Below are 22,653 nucleotides of genomic sequence, written 5' to 3' on the forward strand. Positions count from 1 at the left end.
TTCTTTTATTATTATTTAACATTCCACATGCTTATGTCTTGTTTTCCCAACTAGATTATAAACTCCCTGAGGGCAGGTATGATATTTTACATTTCTTTATGGTTCTCCATTGCATTTAGCACATGTTACATAGCTTGTAGACATTCAGTTTATCGATTTGATTTGTTTTTAAATATATTTAATTTTAGATTTTTCAAATGAACGAACACTTTAAATGAAAACCTAAGCACCTGTTTGTTTTGCGTCATATTTGTGTATTCAGCTAATATCCAGTAATCTTTAGTGGTTAATTGCTTTAGATTACTAACATTGTGGACTTTGCATAACGAAGTTTTAATCCCAGTTGGGATAGTTCTGGGCAGTTTTCTGCCATGAAATTTGTGTTCATATGTATAAAAGAATAGAAATGTTAGCCTGAATACAAGATATTGGAAGGTAAGTTACCACAAGTATTAGATATATTACAGATCCAAACACAAATGAATGTGGGATTATCCACGTCATTGCTTTCCTACTGGCTTTATCTCTACCACTAGTATAGACAGTTATGCTGACTTACTGGGATTCTTCCTAAAATCAACAAAGTCACTGTTGGTTTTAAAGTTTTGATAAACAATTAAGGAAGGATTCATAAATTATTTATAACAGTTATTTTAAAATATTTTGATATTGTGGATCATATAAAAATATTTTTCATAATTTATTGACTGCTCTGTAGACTCTTGGGAGTTTGTTACCAGTGTCCTCAACTAACTTGTTTAATTTTTATCTAGAAGCTACAGAAGAAGTTTCTCTGGACAGTCCAGAAAGGGAACCTATACTCTCCTCAGAACCTTCTCCTGCAGTCACACCTGTGACCCCCACGACACTCATTGCTCCCAGAATTGAATCAAAGAGTATGTCTGCTCCTGTGATCTTTGACAGATCCAGGGAGGAGGTATGGAAAAATGTTTATATTCTAAGTTAATATGTAAATAATACATTTTTTGTCCCCCACCCAACATTTCTTTACTGTTAGTCATTTGTAATCAAAGCCTTTTAGAAATGTTTGGAAAAGAACACTGAACTAAAGAGGTCAGGTGATTTGGCTTCTAATTTTATCCCACCCCTTTTTCATCCAGTAACTTGGGCACATCACTTTTCCTTCTCAAGTCAAGCAGTTTGTCATTTGTGATCTCATGATGGTAATGTGTGCCTCTCAGTGTTCCTCTCTTGGTCAAATAAGGTAATGTCTGAAAGTGCTTTGAAAACTTAATCACAATAAAGTGGTATCTTGAGTAATTTTATTTGATAAAAGTATAATAAATGTTAATGGTTATGTCAGCAGAGTAAGAGATGTGTTGTGAGTGGAGAGGAAGCATGAGGACCTTCTAAGGTGTAATGATGGTGTTTTTTCTTAATCTACATTCTGGTTACGAAGATGTATTTACTTTGTAAAAATCATTGAGCTCTTTACCTAGGATTTATATACTTTATGTGTGTTACAGTTCAAATAAGTCTTTTAAAAAATCTGTACAGGAGGGCAACTTGGAAAAAAATTATCATTAGAAAAACATCCCTTTATTTTTGGTAGCTTTAGACTATTAATATTGCTTTTAAAATTTGCAAGATTTAAGTTTCTGTGTTTTCTTCTTGAAAGTAACAAAACTTTCCCTCAGAACTGCTGTTAATAAGGATTGCTTATTTACAATGGATAAAAAGTGCTTCTCTGTAGTCCCGTAGGTTTATCATTTTTCCTACTTCTTTTTTCAGTGAGCTTTATAGTGCTTTCATTGGCTTCAAGAACATGTGTTTACTAGGTAATTGGTGAAATCATGGTGCTCAAGTTGCTTATAATTCCTGCAAGTGTGTAGGATTCTACTGGCAAAAGTAATGGCTACCTCCTGGTTTTTAAAGAGGAGAGATACAACCTTGAAAAATACTAATATTAAAAAAAATCAAGGAATTAATTATTTTCATAATCTGAATCTGAAGATTGAGTATATAGAACAAAAACATTCCACAATATTCCTACAGAAGACTACAACGTTTTCTCTATATCTGAGGAGTTGGAGGAAAACAAGATTTTCTGTTCCTTCTCCCAGTGATGCTTTTCCTGTTGTCTTTGTGTGTGTGTATCTTTTACATAGTCAGGAAATGTGAAAGCTTTTATTGTTTTTCATAAATGGAGTGCTGAGTGACTTTTCAAATTGAAGTGACAGTGACCCTAATAAAAGATAGATGGTAAAAATTATAGTTATTAGTATTATGACAGTAATATAAACTGGAATCTTTAATAACAAAAAAAATTTTTCTAGATTGAAGAAGAAGCAAATGGAGATGTTTTTGATATAGAAATTGGTGTATCAGATCCAGAGAAAGTTGGTAAGTTAATATTTATTATGTTTTGTACTTGCTTCTTTTTGATAATTAGCTTGGTTGTTAATGTGCTATTTTTCTTAACTAAATGCATTGTTACAATATTAAAATGGTGCTTTTATTTTTAAACTCGTGGCAGCTTGTTTTGTTTTTTTCCCAGCTTTATTGAGGTCTAATTGACAAATAAAAATTGTGTGTATTTAGGATGTACAGTGTGATGACTTAATATATGTTATAAAATGATTACTACAATCAAGTTAATGTATTACCTCATATAGTTACCTTGTGTGTGCGCATGTGGTTAAGCTTATGATTTTTAATAGTTTGACTTTTCTTGTAGGTGATGGCATGAATGCTTACATGGCTTATAGAGTAACAACAAAGGTAAGTCTTTTGCTCCTTTAAAAAACTATTGAGCCCTCACCATGTGTAGTATGAGGATACTACAGTGATTAAGGTGTAAGTGATCACTGTCTTTACAAAGGTTATCATCCAGTAAAAGTTGCATATAAATAGCTACAACGAGTTCTGAGTGGTTTGGTAGGTAAAGTATTCCGGGAGAGTATGTGGGAAGGGATCTAATCTAGGCAAAGGTAGGAGAAGTGATTTGGGTGGGAGAGGGACAAAGGGATTTGCTTGTGTAAGAGCCAGAAATCAAGAAAGCATTGTTCTTTCTAGGATCTGCAGGAAGTGATGCCAGATTAAATTGTTTGGCAGTAAGCCTTCCTATATTATGAACAGCCACATTAGGAATTCAGCCTTCATCCTTAGTATATATAATGGAGAGCCATTGAAGAGGTTCAAACAAGAATGTGGTACAATTGATCTTTGTTCTAGAAAGCTCTCTCTGACTCAGTATGGATTGGGAGGATCAAAGTAAAGGTCAAGATTTCGAGTTAAAGAGGCGGTTGCAATCCTTAAAGGGATTGTAGGCCTTCAAATCTTAAAGAGAGAGGATCTGAAACAGTCCTAGCTGTGAGAAGCGATTCTTAATACTAAGGAATTAGTTCTAGGGATGAGTGAAATAAATGGCTTCTTGTGATGTATAGGAGGTAGAATCAGTACAGCTTGGATGTAAGGAGTGAGGAAGGGGGGGATGCCTAAGTGTGTGTGTTTTTTTTTTAATCTTTATTGGAGTATAATTGCTTTACAATGTTGTGTTAGTTTCTGTTGTACAACAAAGTGAATCAGCTGTAAGTATACATATATCCCCATATTCCCTCCCTCTTGAGCCTCCCTCCCATGCCTGAGGTTTTTTTTGGTTTTTTTTTCCCCGCAGTACGCGGGCCTCTCACGGTTGTGGCCTCTCCCATTGCGGAGCACAGGCTCCGGACGCGCAGGCTCAGCGGCCATGGCTCACGGGCCCAGCCGCTCCGCGGCATGTGGGATCTTCCTGGACCGGGGCACGAACCCGTGTCCCCTGCATCGGCAGGCGGACTCCCAACCACTGTGCCACCAGGGAAGCCCCTGAGTTTTTGTCTAGAGGAACTTTGTGGTTGTTGGAGTGATCCTGGAGAAGAGGCAACACAAGGGGAGGAACACAGTATGGAGTTAGATTTGTTAATTCATTGAACAGATACTTATTTATTAAATACCTTGGGGTCAGGCTATTTTCCAAGGACTACAGTATAGTAGTAAACAACACAAAGAAATGCCCTTCACTCATGGAACTTATGTTGGAGCAGGGAAAAATATGGTGAAATTGAGGTGGCAGTGAGATTTAAGTGGAGGTTTCCCTTGGGCTATGTTATTGGACTGAAGCTCAGAGGAGATCTGGGCCAGAGGTAAAGATTTAAGAATCATTAGCATAAATACAGGTAGAGTCAATGAGATAAGGGTAGAATAAAGCAAACATTTTCTGTCCTCTTAAGTTTCTGTAAAAAAAAAAAAATTCTATGATTTGGGTGTTTTTCAGTTGTTAGAAATCTTTACATCACATTCGTTAGCTACTCTGCATTTTTTTCAGAGTAGATCAGTGTGTGTGATATGTATATATGCATGTTCACAATTATGTATTACATTAACTTATAAAAAATTGTTTGGTATTCAAAGTTTGAAATACCTCTTCTTCACTTGTAGACTTCTCTTTCCATGTTCAGTAAGAGTGAATTTTCAGTTAAAAGAAGATTTAGTGACTTTCTCGGTTTGCATAGCAAGTTAGCAAGCAAGTATTTACATGTCGGTTATATTGTGCCACCAGCTCCAGAAAAAAGTATAGTAGGTAAGTATGAATTTTTAAAAATTTATTGTTGTTACTCTTACTAGTTCAGTTTTAACTGTATAGATGTGTATATTCCATGATCATTCACTATCATGACATCTCAATATCTAGAAATACTGAATTTAAGTATTCTGTTTTAGATAGTCATTCATCAACTGAAGAGTGTATAGCTAATTTTTATTTTCTAACACTTGAGGATTCGATTTGTATAATATGATGTTAAATATTTGACAAGGTGAAAGCAACTAAAAACCCTTTTAGAGTCATTAGAGTATCTTATTATTGAGTAACACTTAGAGAATATTCAATATTATTAGTATATTAACATTTTTCTAAGGGTTTGGAGGTGTCTTGTGCTTAGCTATACATTGTACAAAAAGATTTGATCTAGCCTTGCTCACACAGGAGCTATTTAAACTCAGTTTATTACATACTTCAATTTAACATTTAAAAACATTTGTACTTTTACAGGTAATAAAGGCTTACTTAGTTAAGAATATGCAGAATATTACAAAAGAGGAGGAGAACCTCCATTTTCCCACCATTAAAAAACATCTGTCGTGTCTTAAAATTTTGTAGTATATTTTCCAAGCTTTTCAGTCATAGGTTTTTATTTATCTCTATTTTTTATATACATGATTATTATTCTGGAAAGTATTCAAAATGAATTTTACTTATCTTTAAGTTATTGTTTTTACTTTTTTAAACATTTGATTTGAAAAGCAGTTTTATCCATATCTTTTATGATTTTTTGAAACCTGATATATTTAAATGTATTTATTATATTCTTTCTCTTTTAATTTTTTTTTTATAAATTTATTTAATTCATTTATTTCTGACAGCTTTGGGTCTCTGTTGCTGTGCGTGGGCTTTCTCTAATTGCAGCGAGCAGGGGTTACTCTTCATTGCAGTGCGTTGGCTTCTCATTGTGGTGGCTTCTAGTTGTAGAGCACAGGCTCTAGGCACTCGGGCTTTAGTAGTTGTGACATGTGGGCTCAGTAGTTGTGGCTTGTGGGCTCTAGAGCGCAGCCTCAGTAGTTGTGGCGCACAGGCTTAGCTGCTCCGCGGCATGTGGGATCTTCCCAGACCAGGGCTTGAACCCGTGTCCCCTGCATTGGCAGGTGGACTCTTAACCACTGCACCACCAGGGAAGTCCCTATTATATGAGAATTTTAAAATTGTATTTATTAATGCATTTAAAAATAATAAACTCAGGGCTTCCCTTGTGGCACAGTGGTTGAGAGTCCACCTGCCGATGCAGGGGACACGGGTTCGTGCCCCGGTCCAGGAAGATCCCACATGCCACGGAGCAGCTGGGCCCGTGAGCCACGGCCACTGAGCCTGTGTGTCCGGAGCCTGTGCTCTGCAACGGGAGAGGCCATAACAGTGAGAGGCCCGTGTACTGCAAATAAATAAATAAATAAATAATAATAAACTCATTACCTGTTAACAAATTAAAAAATTTTGTGAAAAATAGTTTTTATAAGACAAAAAAATTTATTAAGAGTGGCTTGCTTTTGTTTTTTACATTTTTGCAAAGTCTCTTTAAATTGTGGTTTAATAGAAAATAGCTGTATTTTCGTATCTGTTTCTACACTCTACCTGTTGTGATACAACACATCATATAACTTTTGGAAAACTCCACTGAGTTCTCATGAAAGAATGGGAGCAAAAAAGACACAAATAGCAGCTTAGTATTATGAAGGTCAATTTTTGTATACATCCCCCATCAGCCCAGAGGGTCTCAGAAACCTTACGAATATGCTACCCATACTCTGAGAACTGCTAGTCTAGTTAATAATGTTATTTCTCTGTCCTCTAAACTTGCAGTGGTATCTTTTGGCCTCCCATTATCTATGTAGTGAGCTTGAGTTTCATTTATCATAAATTATTTGTTATTAATATCCTTTTTCTTTAAGTTGTACAGCTATTTTTATATATCAAAAGAGAAAAAAACAAAAAATAGTTTTTCTCATTTTGATGGCTAGATGCACTAGTTTAGTCCTTAAACATTGAGCCAGAAAAAAAATTTTTTTTAACTAAATTTTTATGCCCAAATTTGTTGTGTTTCAAACTAATATTTTGCCCTAATAATCTTCAACCTTCCACAAATTATTGAATTAAAAGGAGATTGAAAGAATTTGAGGCAACCATATAAAATGCAGTTTTAAAAAAAGATATAAATAAAGAAATTAGCAGGAAAAATAATTGTAGTTAAATAAAAGATGACGCCAAGTTAAACAGTTTCCTCTAAACGTGTGCATAAAGTCTGAACTTCAGTTTTTGAAGGCGGGTAACAAGTTGTTCTGTGAAGTTCCTGGCAGAAAATCAAGTAGAGAAGCAGTCATTAAAAAAATTTCATATTGTCCATCAATTTTTAAAAATAAAAATGAATATATTGTCTAAGAAAAATTTTAAATATGAGAGGCCCTTTTAATTATGTACCCAGTGGTTTTCAAGTAACAAACACAGTGGTGTAATAAGAATAGTAACTTCTCTTTCCTGGGAAGCTGTAACTGCCACTGAAGGAAGAGGGGTCTTTTCATTAGCATATAACTGTTACTGCTTTTATAGAACCTTAGTTGACTAAAAAGCACTATTTTTGTGAAGCTTTTAAAAAAGAGCAACAAAGAAATTGAAAAGTATTAAGGAGTAACTGCTTACAGTTAGTTTTTATTTACCGCAGTGGCGCATAATGGTTACTTACCTCTAGGAAGTAGCATGAGCAGATCACAGAATTTAAAAAAGCAAAAAATTATATGGTGGTAAGGTTTTTTTTCACAAAAACAGAATATGTGAAATAACATCCCACACCTAGTAGTCCACTCAAGGTAGGTAATTTTAAGTGTTTGAATGAGTTTTCCTTTTCAAACTATTGTATTTCAGAGGAATTATGTTAAAACATTCATAGGTGATATATCGTTTTTCACCAGGTGTACCAACCTGAATAAGAATTACATGGTTTTACATGATCTATTTTTAAATGGCTCTATTGAGATATAATTCACATGCCATACAATTCATCCATTTAAATTGTATAATTCATTATTAGCTTTTCATATATTCAGACTTGTGCATACCTCACCACAGTCAGTTTTAGAATATTTCTATTACCCCTTAGCCATCGTCCTCTAATTTCCTCATCCACCCCCAGTCCTAGGCAATCACTAATTTACTTTCTTTCTCTATAGATTTTCCAATTCTGGACATTTCAAAAAACAGGGAATCATATAAGACATGGTCCTTCGTGACAAGCTTCTGTCAACGTAGCATAATATTTTTAAGGTTCATCCATGTTGTACATATGTCATTACTTCATTTCTACAGAATCGAATTTTGAGGGTGAAAAGAACAGGGAAAGAAGAAAAATCTGCAATCTGATAGTAGTGTTAAAATTGAAATTGCTAATACAGAAATGATTAGCATGATTTTTATTCTCTAAATTTGAAGAGTTCTAAATGTCTCTATGAAAGAGCTCATTATTTCAAACTGTTATAAAACCAGCTATGATAAATAAACATGTTCTTAGAATCTGCAACAGAGGAAATACTTAGCATATTAATGGATTACACTTATTTTTATTTTTCTAGTCCCCAAAGTAAAGAACGTTAATTATTGCTCATATGAGATGAAAATATCAAATGTGCTTAAATTTACTAATTTGAACTCCATTATGCATATTGAAATGCAAACACATTTTAACTTACCAAGAGTTTAATGTATGTCAGATAAAGAGTCCAAACGGTTATAGGTTAGAAAACTACAGACACAGCTCAACCTCTGCTTTAGCTGTACTCTTTTAAAACTTACCTTATAAGTGCTTGCCAAGTACAGATGTTAATTTCTCAAAACTATGATACTAGTTATAATTTTAGCTTTTTTGTCAAGTTCAAAATATATTTTAAATTATGCAGAAATGATTATAAAAGAATGTTTCTCAGTAATAGAAAATCATGAGTCTTTCAATTTTTTCAAAGGCATGACCAAGGTCAAAGTGGGTAAAGAAGATTCATCATCCACAGAATTTGTAGAAAAACGAAGAGCAGCTCTTGAAAGGTAATTCTAATCAGCTGTGTTTTATTACTCTAATACTTCAGTAGTATAAGTCTAATTCCATTAAATGGCACAAGTATATTTTAAGTATTAAAATTCTCAAAGTACCACTTGATTACTCTTATTAAGTGCTATAAGCTTTTATTAAGAAAATTGATTCATTCAGAAACACAGTACTGTATACTTGTTCCATTTTTATTCTCATTATAGTCTAACAAAGTAATACCTATTTTCATCTGAATTATTTCCTTTGAATTATTACTTGGTGATACTGAAATGTTATTAAATACAATGAAAAATAAGGTTTGTGCTCCCTCCTTCAATTCTTTATAATTGATTTTGACTTGAGTGTACAGAAGTATTAGTCATTGCTCGAGTTGACTGTATAGTTAAAGGCTGATAGATATATATGCTGTGCCTTGCTTTAGACTTCTTGACCTGACACATTTCCTATGGCTTTGAAGACTTGTGTTCATTGTGGCCGACTAAACGGGAAATGGATGGGAGGAATCCCACTCCCAGAATCTTAACATTTCTTCCTTGCTATGCTGAAAATGTGAGAAAACAAGTTCAAAACTATCTTAAAGCCCAATTTGTAGTACATAAGTTGGTAATTACCTGCACTTAATACATTTTCTAATTTCATAGTTTTTGTTTGTTATTTTAATTGAATGTGCTTATTTGTTCTCTGTCTTATTTTCTCTCTTGTCTTAAAATTAGTGGTTGGCATAGATAGGAAAGATTTTAGGAAATAGTATGTATATCTATAGGGTACAAATTATTTTGTAAAACTCTTTTTGAGTCAGTGAATTTCTGGGTTTTAGTAATAAATTGTTTCAATTTTAAGAAAATACCACAGTAAAGTCAGGTTTGAACAATTTGCAATAAGAAAAGCTGGTGTGCATCTTAAAATCCTAGAGACTTAAAAGATGAGATTACGTCTATGAGACTCAGCAGTCACTCAGGAAAAGGGTTTAAATTGCATTGAAGGAAGTTTAATTTAGGCATTAAAATTGATTCTCTTGTGAAAGAGGTCATAGAATGAGTGTTTTTAAGAGTAAAGGTAGATAATGTGCTGCCTTGATTTTGCTTAGTCCTTCCTGAAAGTATAACCATGACCTTTTGAGAAGCCTTTCCAGTCCTATTTTTCTGTGAGTAAATTTGAAATATTTTGGATGGCATTCTTGATAAGGAAGTTAATGAAGATTTATTGTACCAAGGGCATATAATTTGATTCTACATTCACCTTTCTTTTAACTTGAATGCATTGCATAGTACTTAAACCATATCTTCTTTCACTGTGTAACACTGAGGAGAGTTTTAAGGAAATATTGAAGCTTGACCTAGTGCATATGTGAAGATAGTTTCTTACTGATAAATGTTACTTGTTAAATACTACCTTAGTGGAATTTGCAGTAGTGGCGGGGGGGGGGGGGGGAAAGGAAACAGTGTACTGTGAGTTCATTTTGCATTAGAAAAGATAACTAAAGAAAATATAGGTGTAAAGATACAGAAGCAAAGGAGCTGGAATGATTTTTCTCAAGTGATTTTTCTGTGGCATTTCTTAAAGTTTAAACAGAATAGGCATATTTGTGGATATATAACCTAGTTGGATCTGGCGGGTCAAGGAAGTATTTCTTTGTTTACACTCTGGTATTCATTTACATATTTATTTGTTTGTACAACTTAGAGAATCCAGATAACTATCTTGAACAAAAGGATAAACATCTGGTATTGAAATATGGGAAGAGAAAGGGAGTGGTTAAGAACCCAAGTAATTTCCCTGTGCCACACTCAGTAAAGTAAGCAGAAATTACTTCTAAGTATCCCGAAGATCGCTCACTTGATTTTCTTAAGAGTGCTTCATATCTTACCTACAAGCATATTGAATTTATTTTATAGTAAGGATACACTTCTGTAAATATAAACTAAAAAATGTAAAGTAGCATTATACAGTGTGTAGGGTTTTAGAATCCTTTCTCTGTTGAAGCCTGCACTCCATTACACACTACACACTATCTGTGAGGCCTTGAACAAGTTATTTAACTTAAATTCATTGTTCCTTTTCTCTAAAGTGTAAGTGTATCATAACAAGCACCTGAAAACCCAACTGGCAAAGCCTAAACAGTTAGTGTCGGTTGATTGATCCGTTCGTTCATATCAGGAAGTTTGGAGGTAGGCAGATGTTTAGTATTATCAAATCCATCAGGAAATCCTATTGCTTCCTTCTGATATCTGGACAACCATTTTTTCACCCATCCACTACTAGTCCAAATGTCTGAATTAACTGTGGTAGACTCCTCATTGGTCTCCTTGTTTCCATCCTTGTACCTCTACTCTTTTTTCTAATATAGCAGCCAGGGTCATCCTTTTAAAACATGAGTCAGATCATCTTCCCACTCCTATTCGTCCACCCACCCAGTTTCAGTCAATAAAAGCCAGAGTCCTTATAATGACCTATAAATTCTTACATGACTTGCACTGCTCACTCTGTTACCTACTTGATCTCCTACCCTCCTTGATCACTTTGCTCTAGGCCACACTCACCTTTTTGCTGCTCCTCAAAGATCCCAGGCATCTTCCCACCTGAGGGTTCTACCCCCTACCCTGTCCTCACTGCCTAGAAAGCTTTTGTTCCCAGGTATCTGTGTACCTAATTCCCTTACCTCTTTCAGATTCAAACATTCAGATGTCACCTTGCCAGTGAAGCCTATTTTGATTATTGGTTTCATTCTGACCTATTCTGTTTACATCGCCATCAACCACACCTTACACCCTTGATCCCATTTACTTGTCCTTTCTCCACTTGTCCTTTCATTTTTCCACAGCATTTGCCACCTTATCACATACTACATAATTTTTATGTTTATGATTTATTGTCTATCTTCTGTTAACTAAAATTAAAGCTCCAGGGACTTCCCTGGGGGTCCAGTGGTAAAGAATCCGCCTTATAATGCAGGGGATGTGGGTTCAATCCCTGGTCAGGGAACTGAGGTCCCACACGCCACAGGGCAACTAAGCCCACGTGCCACAACTACTGAGCTCATGTGCCTCAACTAGAGAGAGCCCACATGCCACAAACTACAGAGCCCACACGCTCTGGAACCCACAAGCCACAACTACCGAGCCCACGTGCCCTGCAGCCTGCGCGCCACAACTAGAGAGAAGCCCACGTGCCGCAAGGAAGGATCCTGCATGCCTCAACAAAGAACCTGCGTGCCGCAACTAAGACCCGATGCAGCCAAAAATAAATTAAATAAATAGTAAATAAATCACTTAAAAAATAAATAAATTAAAACTCTACTAGAGAAGGAATCCTGTTCTCTTTGTTCACTGGTACATTCTGAGTACTCAGAACGGTAACTGATGTGTAGTAAATGCTCAATAAATGTTGAATGAACAAATGAATGTCATCAAAGACCCAGGCTCTTTCTACCTGTCTATTCTCTCATTCTTAGCACACATGTCTGAGTCTTAAGCGAGAGAAATATCTTTAACTCTGTTCCTCTCAAGCATTTTGTATAACCTGCTTTATTTTGTTTTGGTAAGTAAGTAGGAATTTGAAAGCCCTAAGTGATTCTAAATGTACCAATAACTTTTCCTTAGCACAATTCTCAAGAACAACTACTGACTACCTCTTGTTGAATCTTATACTTATTTTTCATCAGTTCCATTGCATCTTCCACTTCTGTCTTCCTCAGTGTCTCTGCTTCTCTCCATACCTCTTTTCATGTACTTTTCTCACATTCTTTTCCTTTTTGTTCTGTATCCTTCCTTTATATATCTACAACCCTCTCTGACCTTAATTCTGAATTGATGACTATTTACAAATACCTTTTTTTAATGGTTAATTGCTCTTTATTTTCATGTAACCCTTAAGAAGAAAAGTTTTACCATCTCTTTTTCTAGAATATCATTTTCCAAAATGGATTCCTCAGATTGCTAGTATGCGGTAGGGTGAAAAAAGGAAATCTGTTGTTAGTTGAGGTTTATAAATGTAGGGTGTAGCAAAGTTAAACCAGGTTTTTTTCCTGCAGTACTTCTCACAGCATTTAATATGCTGCTGTTCATTATAGGTCTTAAAGAAAGGAATATGTATGTAATATATTTCAAACTTTCTTGATTGTAGAACCAGTCGTTTTCATGGAATATTGTATGAGACTAGTATTCTGCAGAACTCACTTTAAAAAGCTATTTTAGAATATAAATAGTATTAGGTATTTCCATTTAGGTAGAAATATTAGAATATTTCTTAAAGGTTTGGGTACTAGATGTTTTGTCTTCCTGCTTGTTCATTTTACAAACATCTGAGTGCTTGCTATTTATCAGCTGTTGTGTGCACTCAGATGAACAACTTACACAGACTGCTTTAAGCAGTGCACAGTCTAAGTAACTAAATAACTCACCTAGAGTAGCACTGGAGAACTTCAGTGTTAAAATTGTAAGTAAAATTCCAGTGGGAAAATACCAACATTTCTTATACTTACAGGATTAGTGTTCCTGCTGCATCTCTTTTATACCTTTATAAAGTAAGCCTCAAATACTTTTTAAAACCACAGTGTAGATTGCATTGTACATATCTATTAAATGCTCTGTTTCTGTTATAATGACTTCTTGTGTGGGCTGTTGACTTAAAGTGAAGTTTAATATGGTGTGTATTTTATTTAAATATACAAAAACAGAAGTTAACATTTAAGCAGCGATTAGTCACTTTAACCATTATATATAGTGTTTGACTTTAGAAAAGATTATCACTGTTTTTAGAAACTATTTTAGGCATTCTTTATAATCTTATAAAGAGATAGAAGTCATCACTGACTACATTTATGCTGCAGAAATAAAGGTATATTAACTGTTAGGCAAAATATTATAATTGAAATATTATTGCATGTTACTAATCTGGGGAAAGAGCAATTTTTAAAAAATGGGATTAGTTAAGTAATCAATGATCATCAAATAGTGAACCATTTTTTTAAGAAAGATTGGTAATTTATTATGAATGTCAGGGCTATACCTTTTCTAGTAAAGCAAAATTACTAAAGTTAGGCTAATAGTGATTTAATAATGATGTTTCTCTTTACTTTTTATTTTATGTGGTGTCATATAAGGAAGACATTTATCAAAAATAGCAGAACCTTAAAAATAACAATATTGAAGAAAATTTAGTCCTTGTCAAATAAGGACCAAAACTTACTTGATAATTAAAATCTGCTGCCAAGGAAAAAGAAATTGGTAGGCTGTTCTCCATTTTGGTAATGATGACAATTAAAAAAAAAAAGTTTAACTGGACTATATAGTAATATATATATTACTAGAATATGTATAGTAATAACTGGAAATATAATGACCCACCGAAAGATAGCATTATTTGATAAATTTACCTATATACCCTTTTATAACTCTAATACTTCGCAGTGAAAAGTTTGGTAAGTTATTTAACCTCTCCCCATTCCTACCCCCACCCCCACCATGTCTCTTTTTACATAATTATGAATTTTCAAAAGATGAACGAAAAGCTTTTTAATCATTAAATTGCTATAAGATTCTACATAATTAGAGTGAAGGCAAACTGATATGACAGGAGGCAAACAGAGGACATCTTTTTTTTTTTTAATTTTTATTTTGTTGAAATAAGATTTAAAATAAGATGGTACTGATAAATAAAGGAGCATTTTATTCTTAAATCTAGGTATCTTCAAAGAACAGTAAAGCATCCGACTTTACTACAGGATCCTGATTTAAGGCAGTTCTTGGAAAGTTCAGAGGTATTATTTCTACTTTAAATTTTTATATGTAAATGTTCTCATTTATGATTATCAGTGTAATAATTTGTATAAGAATAGGTGTTCAGTAAACAGTTAATGAATAGATGGAATAAAGCAAAGATTTTTTTTTTGCTTAATGCTTTAATTAGCTTTAATTACTTTAAATTACTAACAAAATATCTTCTTTGCGTCGATAATTGTAGGATGATCATTCCCTTTCTTGAAAAATTAAAACCAGATTTAAAAGAATGGCTTATAAATAGTCTAATTCTGAATTCCCTAAGTTGTTGCTTAGGCATTGTGTTGAAATAAGTTTATTCAGACCTCATTTTAGAGATAGTTGAATAATGTGTGTTTGTGTGTCTACATTCTAATCGTCTTATTAAGGTTTTGAAGTGCAAATTTATGATTTGAAAGAGCTATAATTATAACCATGCTGCTCTTTATATTTGGCACATTTTATCCTCTAATTGTTACCGCTTGAGATTTGTTTTTAAATTTACTTGAACCCCAGAATTGTTAAAAAATTCAAAATCACACAGTTCTAACTAAACATAAGGAGACTTTTCTCAAGACTTTCTTTTTTTCTTATAAACAGTTTATTTCTGCTAGCAAACAGGTGGCCAGTGTTAAAGTGCTTGGCAATTTCTTAATATATTTTGACAAACAGAGTGTTGTTCCATCTAAATGTAAACGTGCAGAAGAAAAACAAATGGAAAGTCTATTTTTTAAGTTTTCCTTTGAGAAGTAGTGTATTTGAGAAATTACATCTCACTATTGAAATATATGAGAGTGAAGAAAATACAACCTCCTTTTTTTCTTTTTTTTCTTTTTCGGGGCTGTGTGTGGGGGCAGTCCCTTCTGTGGCCAGTTAAACCTCCAGGCTTTTAACCGGTTTGTTTGCCCTTATTTGTCATTCAATTCCAGCTGCCTAGAGCAGTTAATACACAGGCTCTGAGTGGAGCAGGAATATTGAGGATGGTGAACAAGGCTGCCGACGCTGTCAACAAAATGACAATCAAGATGAATGAATCGGATGCCGTAAGAGCTGATTTTTTGACTTGAATAATGAGATGAATTAATGAGCCCAACAATTGCATTTTAAAGCTGTACAAGTAGAAAATAGGATATTAATTTGCTTATTGAGTTTAGTTCTCAGCACATCAGTTGACCACCATGGTTATACATGGTTAATTTGTTGCTTTAAAACAAGGAATGTAGCTTGCTATTTATTGGTAACCTAATTTACAGTGGTTTGTTCTGGCTAAATTAGCTCCATTTTTCATTTTTTTCTTAGTGGTTCGAAGAAAAGCAGCAGCAATTTGAAAATCTGGATCAGCAACTTAGGAAACTTCATGCCAGTGTTGAAGCCTTGGTCTGTCATAGAAAAGGTTTGTTTGTCTTGTTATTTATATGTTTAACGCTGTAAGTTAATTCAGATATTTTATTTAAATTTTATTAAAAAATGAACATTTTAAAGTTATGAATATTTTAAAGAGGATGTTTTCTGTTTCAACTTTGTTATTTAATGTTTTCTGTTCCATTTTATGTAATTTCTAGTTTAGAAGGAGAAAAATCTTGAACTTGTAAAAGGTATATTTTGAATTTTGGATTAAAACTGATTAACTCTTCGTTAAACATGTTTAATGAATGAATGAAGATGTCTTATTAGTAACTCTTATATAATTAAGGAATGAAATTCAATAATGAATGATGAAATTTTTCTTTAAAATGTTAGTTTTGTACCTATATTTCATAGAAAACTCTGGAGTATTTTCTTCAAATACCATATTTAAAAACCTGGAGGGGGTGTTAAAAATTCATAGAAAATTTTAGTTGTAATTTTTTGATTCCATGGTGAGGTTTTTGGTTTTATTTTTGAAGAATACATGGCTTTTACAATCATCTTTCTAAAACAATAAATAATTTAGTATGTGCCATTCCCAGCAATACATTGCAAAAAATAATTACAGAAAATCTACTGGTACATTTATTATTGAAAGTAACTTATAACAGTTTTTGCTTTTTGTATTCTTTCTCTTAGGGAACATTTTATGGTTCTTTAAGAGAACTTTACATAATGCAGAGCAACAGAGCAATCCAAGCAATATAATAGTTAGTCCTTGACATCTGTTTTTCTTTATTTGATGTATCTGAAATAATCACATTGAAAAATCTTTTCAAAAATTCTTAATATTTCACTACGCATTGTTGTTGCACACAAAGAAGAAAAGAGTAAGATTTATGTGAATTGCATGTACAATTTTACTTTGCTTTCCTCCTGTGAGCTAAATATTCTTATCAAAAATTATAGACATTGTTTAAAGGCCAAATAATGTAGTATGAATCAATTGTGAGTGTTCCCAGTGCTTTCCATATGAAAAATATATTTTTTGTCTTTTTTAGGACTAGACAGAGAAACAGTGAGGACTTTAGGGGAGAAAGGGAAGGGAGATTATTATATTATTAAACATAGTTCATCCCCTGGGAATATAGGCAGTGGTTCTTTTAAATTTTCAGTAGAGCTCTGAGCAGTTAACATTTATCTGCCCAAGGCATTTTAGTGACTGATTGTTGCATGTTAATTATTTTAAAATATTTGAGCAGTTTGTGAATAGATAAAATTTAGAACGACATTAAAAAAATCAATATTAAAAAATTTCACTAGTGAACACTAAAAGTGCATACTTTTTTATTTCAGAACTTTCAGCCAACACAGCTGCCTTTGCTAAAAGTGCTGCCATGTTAGGTAATTCTGAAGATCATACTGCACTGTCTAGAGCTTTGTCTCAGCTTGCAGAGGTTGAGGAGAAGATAGACCAGTTACATCAAGAACAAGCTTTTGCTGACTTTTATATGTTTTCAGAACTACTTAGTGACTACATTCGTCTTATTGCTGCAGTGAAAGTAAGCCTTATTTTGTAATCTTCCTTGAATTCTCCATACTTCAGTGTTTTGCTTATAACAAGAATATGGTATCCTATTAGGCATGCATTTAAGTGTGTAAATTACATACTATATAAAATGGCTTCAAGATGGTTATTCATAGCTTAATATTCTCTTCCCCTATGACTTAGACAGTACAATAGACAGAATTGATGTTTTTAAGAGATCTAAGGATGCCAAATAAAATAAAACCATTACACACTTACTTATATATAGAAGTTTGCAGCCAACTGATAGCATTTGTTTACTCCTTCTAGCATAAGCTGAAACTACCCAGTGGATCTGTTATCATTAGTAAAGTTATAATAAGAAGCAGGAAAAAACCAAAACTGATTATTGCATGAATATGTTTAACGGTGGCTTTGGCATGAATTTGGACTATAAGCAAACATTCTGTGTATATGTCACCATCTAATTATAGACAAGATGGGACTAGATTAGATAAAAAATTGTGTTACCTAGTGGTAATGTTTAAGGATGAACAGTCTTAAGTTTCTGAAGAGTTAAGAAAGTAATCCCATTAACTAATGAAAATTAGTATTTTATAGATAACTCCAATATTCAGATAATGAAACTGAACTGACTTGTGTTACATGTTTTGGAATATACTTTTTAAGATCTTACGGTGTCTTTGAATTACTGTTAGGAACATTAGTTCTCATGGAGTCGGGGGGAACTGGAAGTTTACATTGGATTCAAACATCTAGAAAGTTAAGTTAGTATTTATAATCAGAACATTGATGCGTTGCATATTATAGACGATTCTGTTCTCAGGCTAATGATGACAGTTATTACTAGAGGGTTCTTAGCATTTCAGAGTGGTACTTTCTTAGGTTTAGGTTTGTCTACATTACCAATTTTGTTTGTATTTATTCTTAGGTGTTACTCTTTCAGTTTTTATTGGAGTGTAGTTGATATACAGTGTTGTGTTAGTTTCAGGTGAACAGCAAAGTGAATCCGTTATACATATACTTATATCCACTCTTTTCTTTTTTAGACTCTTTTCCCATATAGGCCATTACAGAGTATTGAGTAGAGTTCCCTGTACTATACAGCAGGTCTTACTACTTATCTATTTTATATATAGTAGTGTGTATATGTCAGTCCCAGTCTCCCAGATTATCCCTCCACTCCCTTATCCCCTGGTAACCGTAAGTTTGTTTGCTACATCCATGACTCTACTGCTGTTTTGTAAATAAGTTCATTTGTACCCTTTGTTTTTAGATTCCACGTATAAGCAATATCATATGATATTTGTCTTTCTGTGTCTGGCTTACTTCACTCAGAATGACGATCTCTAGGTCCATCCATGTTGCTGCAAATAGCATTATTTTATGGCTGAGTAATATTCCACATCTTTATCTATTCCTCTGTTGATGGACATTTATGTTGTTAGATGTTACTCTTTATATTCCTGGTGGTTAATTTTTCTTTTCACCTATTTAAATATATTAATATAGATAGTTATCAGTTCATTTTATATAGGCAACTTGTGATATACAGAAATTCAGTTTACAGATAATGGTTCCTGTTTCTCACCTGCTCTCACCTCATTCCAGAGCTCCCACTAGCATGAGAGCTATTATTAAAAAGTATAACACCTGCAAAAAACCTGTGGGTTCAGAAAGGGACACTAGGCACTCTCTGTGAGAAGTAGTACCTGCTGAGAAGAGCTAACCTGGGACAAGACTCCCTGACAGGGTTGGCCTCCCTGTGTGTTGGATGCTCATCCCTCAAAAACAGCTTTTCTCATACTGCCTCTGCCTTCTTACTGTTTTTTTTTACATTCCATGAAATTACAGTTATATCAGTGTTTCCCGGAATGTTTTCTACATAACACTTGACACCGAAAGATGTGCCACAGTCAGCTGAGTTTTGGAGATAATGTATGCAGTATCCCTGTCTTGCAGATTCAGAGTGCATTTAAAAAGCTCAGGACTGTCTAGCAGTAAAAAAAGACATTTAACTTTATTTAATCCAGAGGCTTCCAAATTCATATGAACAGGAATTCTTTTCCACTTAATATATTTTTACATATATGCAACACACTTTGGGAAATACTGAATTAGTGATTCATTGACTAAAAGAAGAGTTAAAGAGCTATGGTCAAGTTATACCTTAAGATGAATTAAGCTCTTTCAGATTGATTTTCTACTGAAACCTAGCCCAGGTCAACTTCATAAAGGAGTTGAGAAATTATGGAGTAAGATGACAAGGCATTTTTTGTGGTCTTTATTTTTTGTTTGTTTTTTATTTTAAACTAATTCATTTGTATTTGAAAGAGTAATTCATGCACAGAATAATTCTAACAGCCCTAAAAGGGAAAATTTCTTTTTACTAAAACCTCTAGTTTCTCTTCCCTTGGTGAAATTCTGTTAGATGTCTTTACAGAATTAGCTGTGCACATTTATGAAGCTAATTTTCTCTTTGTTTTTCTTTCCTTCTTTCTTTCTGTTTCTTTTTCTCAGCCCCCTTCTCCCTCCCTTCATCTCTTCCTTCCTTCTTCAAAAAGGCACATATTATATCATGATTCTTTGCCTGCTTTTTTTTACCCACTCTATTTTAAAAAGGTCTCTTTATCAACTTATGTAAATATGTGTTGCATTCTTTTAAATGGTTGTATCATATTCCATCATTTAGTATATAGATGGACCTTGAATTATTTGATGAGTCCAATATTAAATATTAAGTATTTTGATAATAATTCTTTGGGCATAAAATTCCTAGAAGTAGAATTACTTGGCCAAAGGATATATGAAGTTTAAATTTCAATAAACATTGCCATATTACTGTCTGAAGAGGTTATATCTCTTTATACTCTCACACCAATATATGTGTTGCTTCTTCTCCCACCCAGTGTGGTTTTTTTTGTGTGTGTGTAAGTTTTAATTTCTTTAGTTATTGTGAAATTAAGCATGTTTACAAATGATAAGCCATTTGCACATCTACGAATTGTTTATGTTTATGCCCAGTTTTATTTTTTGTCTTACTGATTTCTAATACCTGTTTAATACTATTTAATACTTAGCTCTTTCTTTTATCCGTATTAAGAGTACTTTTTAAAATGATGGTAATTTTGAAACTAGGAGTACTTTGGGAATTAGAATTTAGGGCCAAAGTAGGGGTACTGAGAACATGAGAAACTGGGGCCTTAAAGAAAGTGATGAAGTTCATCCACTCAGAATACTGCCCAGGCCTGGCCTTGTAGCCAGGGAACTCCTGTTTCCCTCTTTTGTATAGGCTCTGACATCTGGGACTCTATATTTTGGATAATACAGTTAGTTAGCTCACGGGTATTAAGTGGTAAACTCGTTAGATGCATTTTCATGTATTGGCCTTCTGTGAGCCACTAGAGTAGGGTCAGGGATTGAGGGTAATAGCTTTGAATGTTTTTAGCACTAGAATCTTCATAAGGAATTCTTACAGAGAATGCAGATCTATAAAATACATAAAATAATTTTTTAAAAAACCCGTAGATGGATTCCCCAAGGAGTTTAACATCTTCATCGTTTGGCTGTAAGTAATCAGCATCCTTTCAGGACTCCAGGAATCTAGGCAGCATACTTTCAGATTCACTGAATTAGAATATGGTATTAATTAAATTAAAATTGCAGCCTCAAATTTCCTGATTGGCCAGGAAAACTCCACAACTGCAACTTTGTCTAACCTAGATGAGCTTGCATACAATTGCGTACCATAAATTGGCAGGGGGTGGGGGATGTCTAAAGTGAATCATCAGTGTAAATGTATCCCTCTTGTAGAAGAAGCTGGTTGTACCAGAGTGGATTAGTATCTTGACATGCAGAGGCATACATTAAGTTATGATTTGATATTTGGGGATTGACATATATACACTAATATGTATAAAATAGATAAATAATGAGAACCTGCTGTATAGCTCAGGGAACTCCACTTCGCTGTACAGTAGAAACTAGCACAACATTGTAAAACAGCTATACCCCAATGGGAAAGAAAAAAAAGATAGCATTTTTAGAAGATCAGGTATGGTTCTGATTCTTTTTTTCTTTTATATTCTGGTGTTACAAGGGTAGGAAACCAAATGAAGAAAAAGTTAATTCTTATGGAGTTAAGATTAATTTTTTTATCTAAAATAACCTGACTTTAGTAGCTTTGCCTTTACCATAGCTCCTATGTCTGTACCACAGTGAACATGTGATTTTTGGAATATTATGAGATAATAAACCGGGCAGAGACCAAATTAGTTTAAGTTGGTGTATCACTGAAAAGGCCAGTTGATATATACTAAGAACTTAAGCAAATATTGAAATTAAAGGGCATTTTGGTTCGCTGTTGCACTGTATTGGTACATATTCTAAATAATCAAATTGTTATTGAACAGAGGAATTTATAAATGAAGAGCTGATATGGCCATGTTCCTTTAAAGGAAAACTAGGCCTAGAGTCTTAAATTACTTTTAAAATTTGTGTATGTGTAGGGGGTGAGGCACAGGGATTGTTTATTTGTTGTAAGTGATAGTGACTTTTTGAATGTATTTGTGTTAGATGTATTACTTTTGTGATTTTGGCCCAAATTAATTTGGCTGAAGCAAAATCAATTCATAATGAGAAATGTTTTAAGGAGAATGTAGTCTTTTAAACATAAAAAAAGCAAACAGAGAACAGTAAGACTACTGAGAGAAGAGAAATTATATGAGATGACAAATCTAGTAAAATGCATTTAAATGCCTATAGAGTGCGTTTAACTTACCAGTTTGCCTGGGATGTCTCGTCCTGGCTAATTAAAATGTGTACGGTCTTTAAGAACTCTGGATTTGGAGTTTTTAATATTCTTGCCCACATTTTCAAAATATGCTGTATGCTGTAAAATACAGTCCAATTATGTTTTTTTTCTATTAAGTTATTATTATTTGCACTTCTGGTAGAAATCTAAGAGTTAATCAACTACGTTTATATGTGTATGTTATCTAGAAGTAATCCATAATAGTACTTACTAATTATTAAACATCCACTAGGTTAAGTCACCACGCGTGCTATATACTTTTAATTTTATTCCTAGTCCATAAATCTAGATCTCATTTCACTCTTGTATATTTGGAAGAACTGTGGGTTTTAGAAATTAAATGAATTTCCCCAAGATCATACAGTGACAAAACTAGTATTTGAATCCAAATTTGATTTGTTCCAAAGCCTACGTCTTGAAAATACACTATCTACGTGCTTTCTTCTTCATCAGGTTCCTATAACAGCATGTATTAATTTACTGTTTCTTGATCCAAAAGCTCTCTATTTGGAATAAATGAAAATAACTCTGTTTCACCCATGTTATTAA

At 33.6% G+C, this 22,653-nt stretch overlaps 1 protein-coding gene across 1 annotated transcript in view; it reads left to right on the forward strand.

The window, feature by feature from the left end:
• Positions 1-22,653, forward strand: part of SNX2 (sorting nexin 2) — a 53,385-nt gene that overhangs the window by 25,909 nt on the left and 4,823 nt on the right. The window contains exons 3-11 of the mRNA XM_065875612.1: positions 774-937; positions 2,298-2,364; positions 2,699-2,742; positions 4,438-4,579; positions 8,557-8,635; positions 14,322-14,397; positions 15,325-15,438; positions 15,695-15,788; positions 17,099-17,304. Of these exons, the coding sequence (XP_065731684.1) occupies positions 774-937; positions 2,298-2,364; positions 2,699-2,742; positions 4,438-4,579; positions 8,557-8,635; positions 14,322-14,397; positions 15,325-15,438; positions 15,695-15,788; positions 17,099-17,304 (986 nt within the window). The remainder of the gene's footprint in view (positions 1-773; positions 938-2,297; positions 2,365-2,698; positions 2,743-4,437; positions 4,580-8,556; positions 8,636-14,321; positions 14,398-15,324; positions 15,439-15,694; positions 15,789-17,098; positions 17,305-22,653) is intronic.

Source organism: Phocoena phocoena, chromosome 3 (genome assembly GCF_963924675.1).
Source record: "Phocoena phocoena chromosome 3, mPhoPho1.1, whole genome shotgun sequence".
In the NCBI taxonomy this organism is placed as follows: Eukaryota; Metazoa; Chordata; class Mammalia; order Artiodactyla; family Phocoenidae; genus Phocoena; species Phocoena phocoena.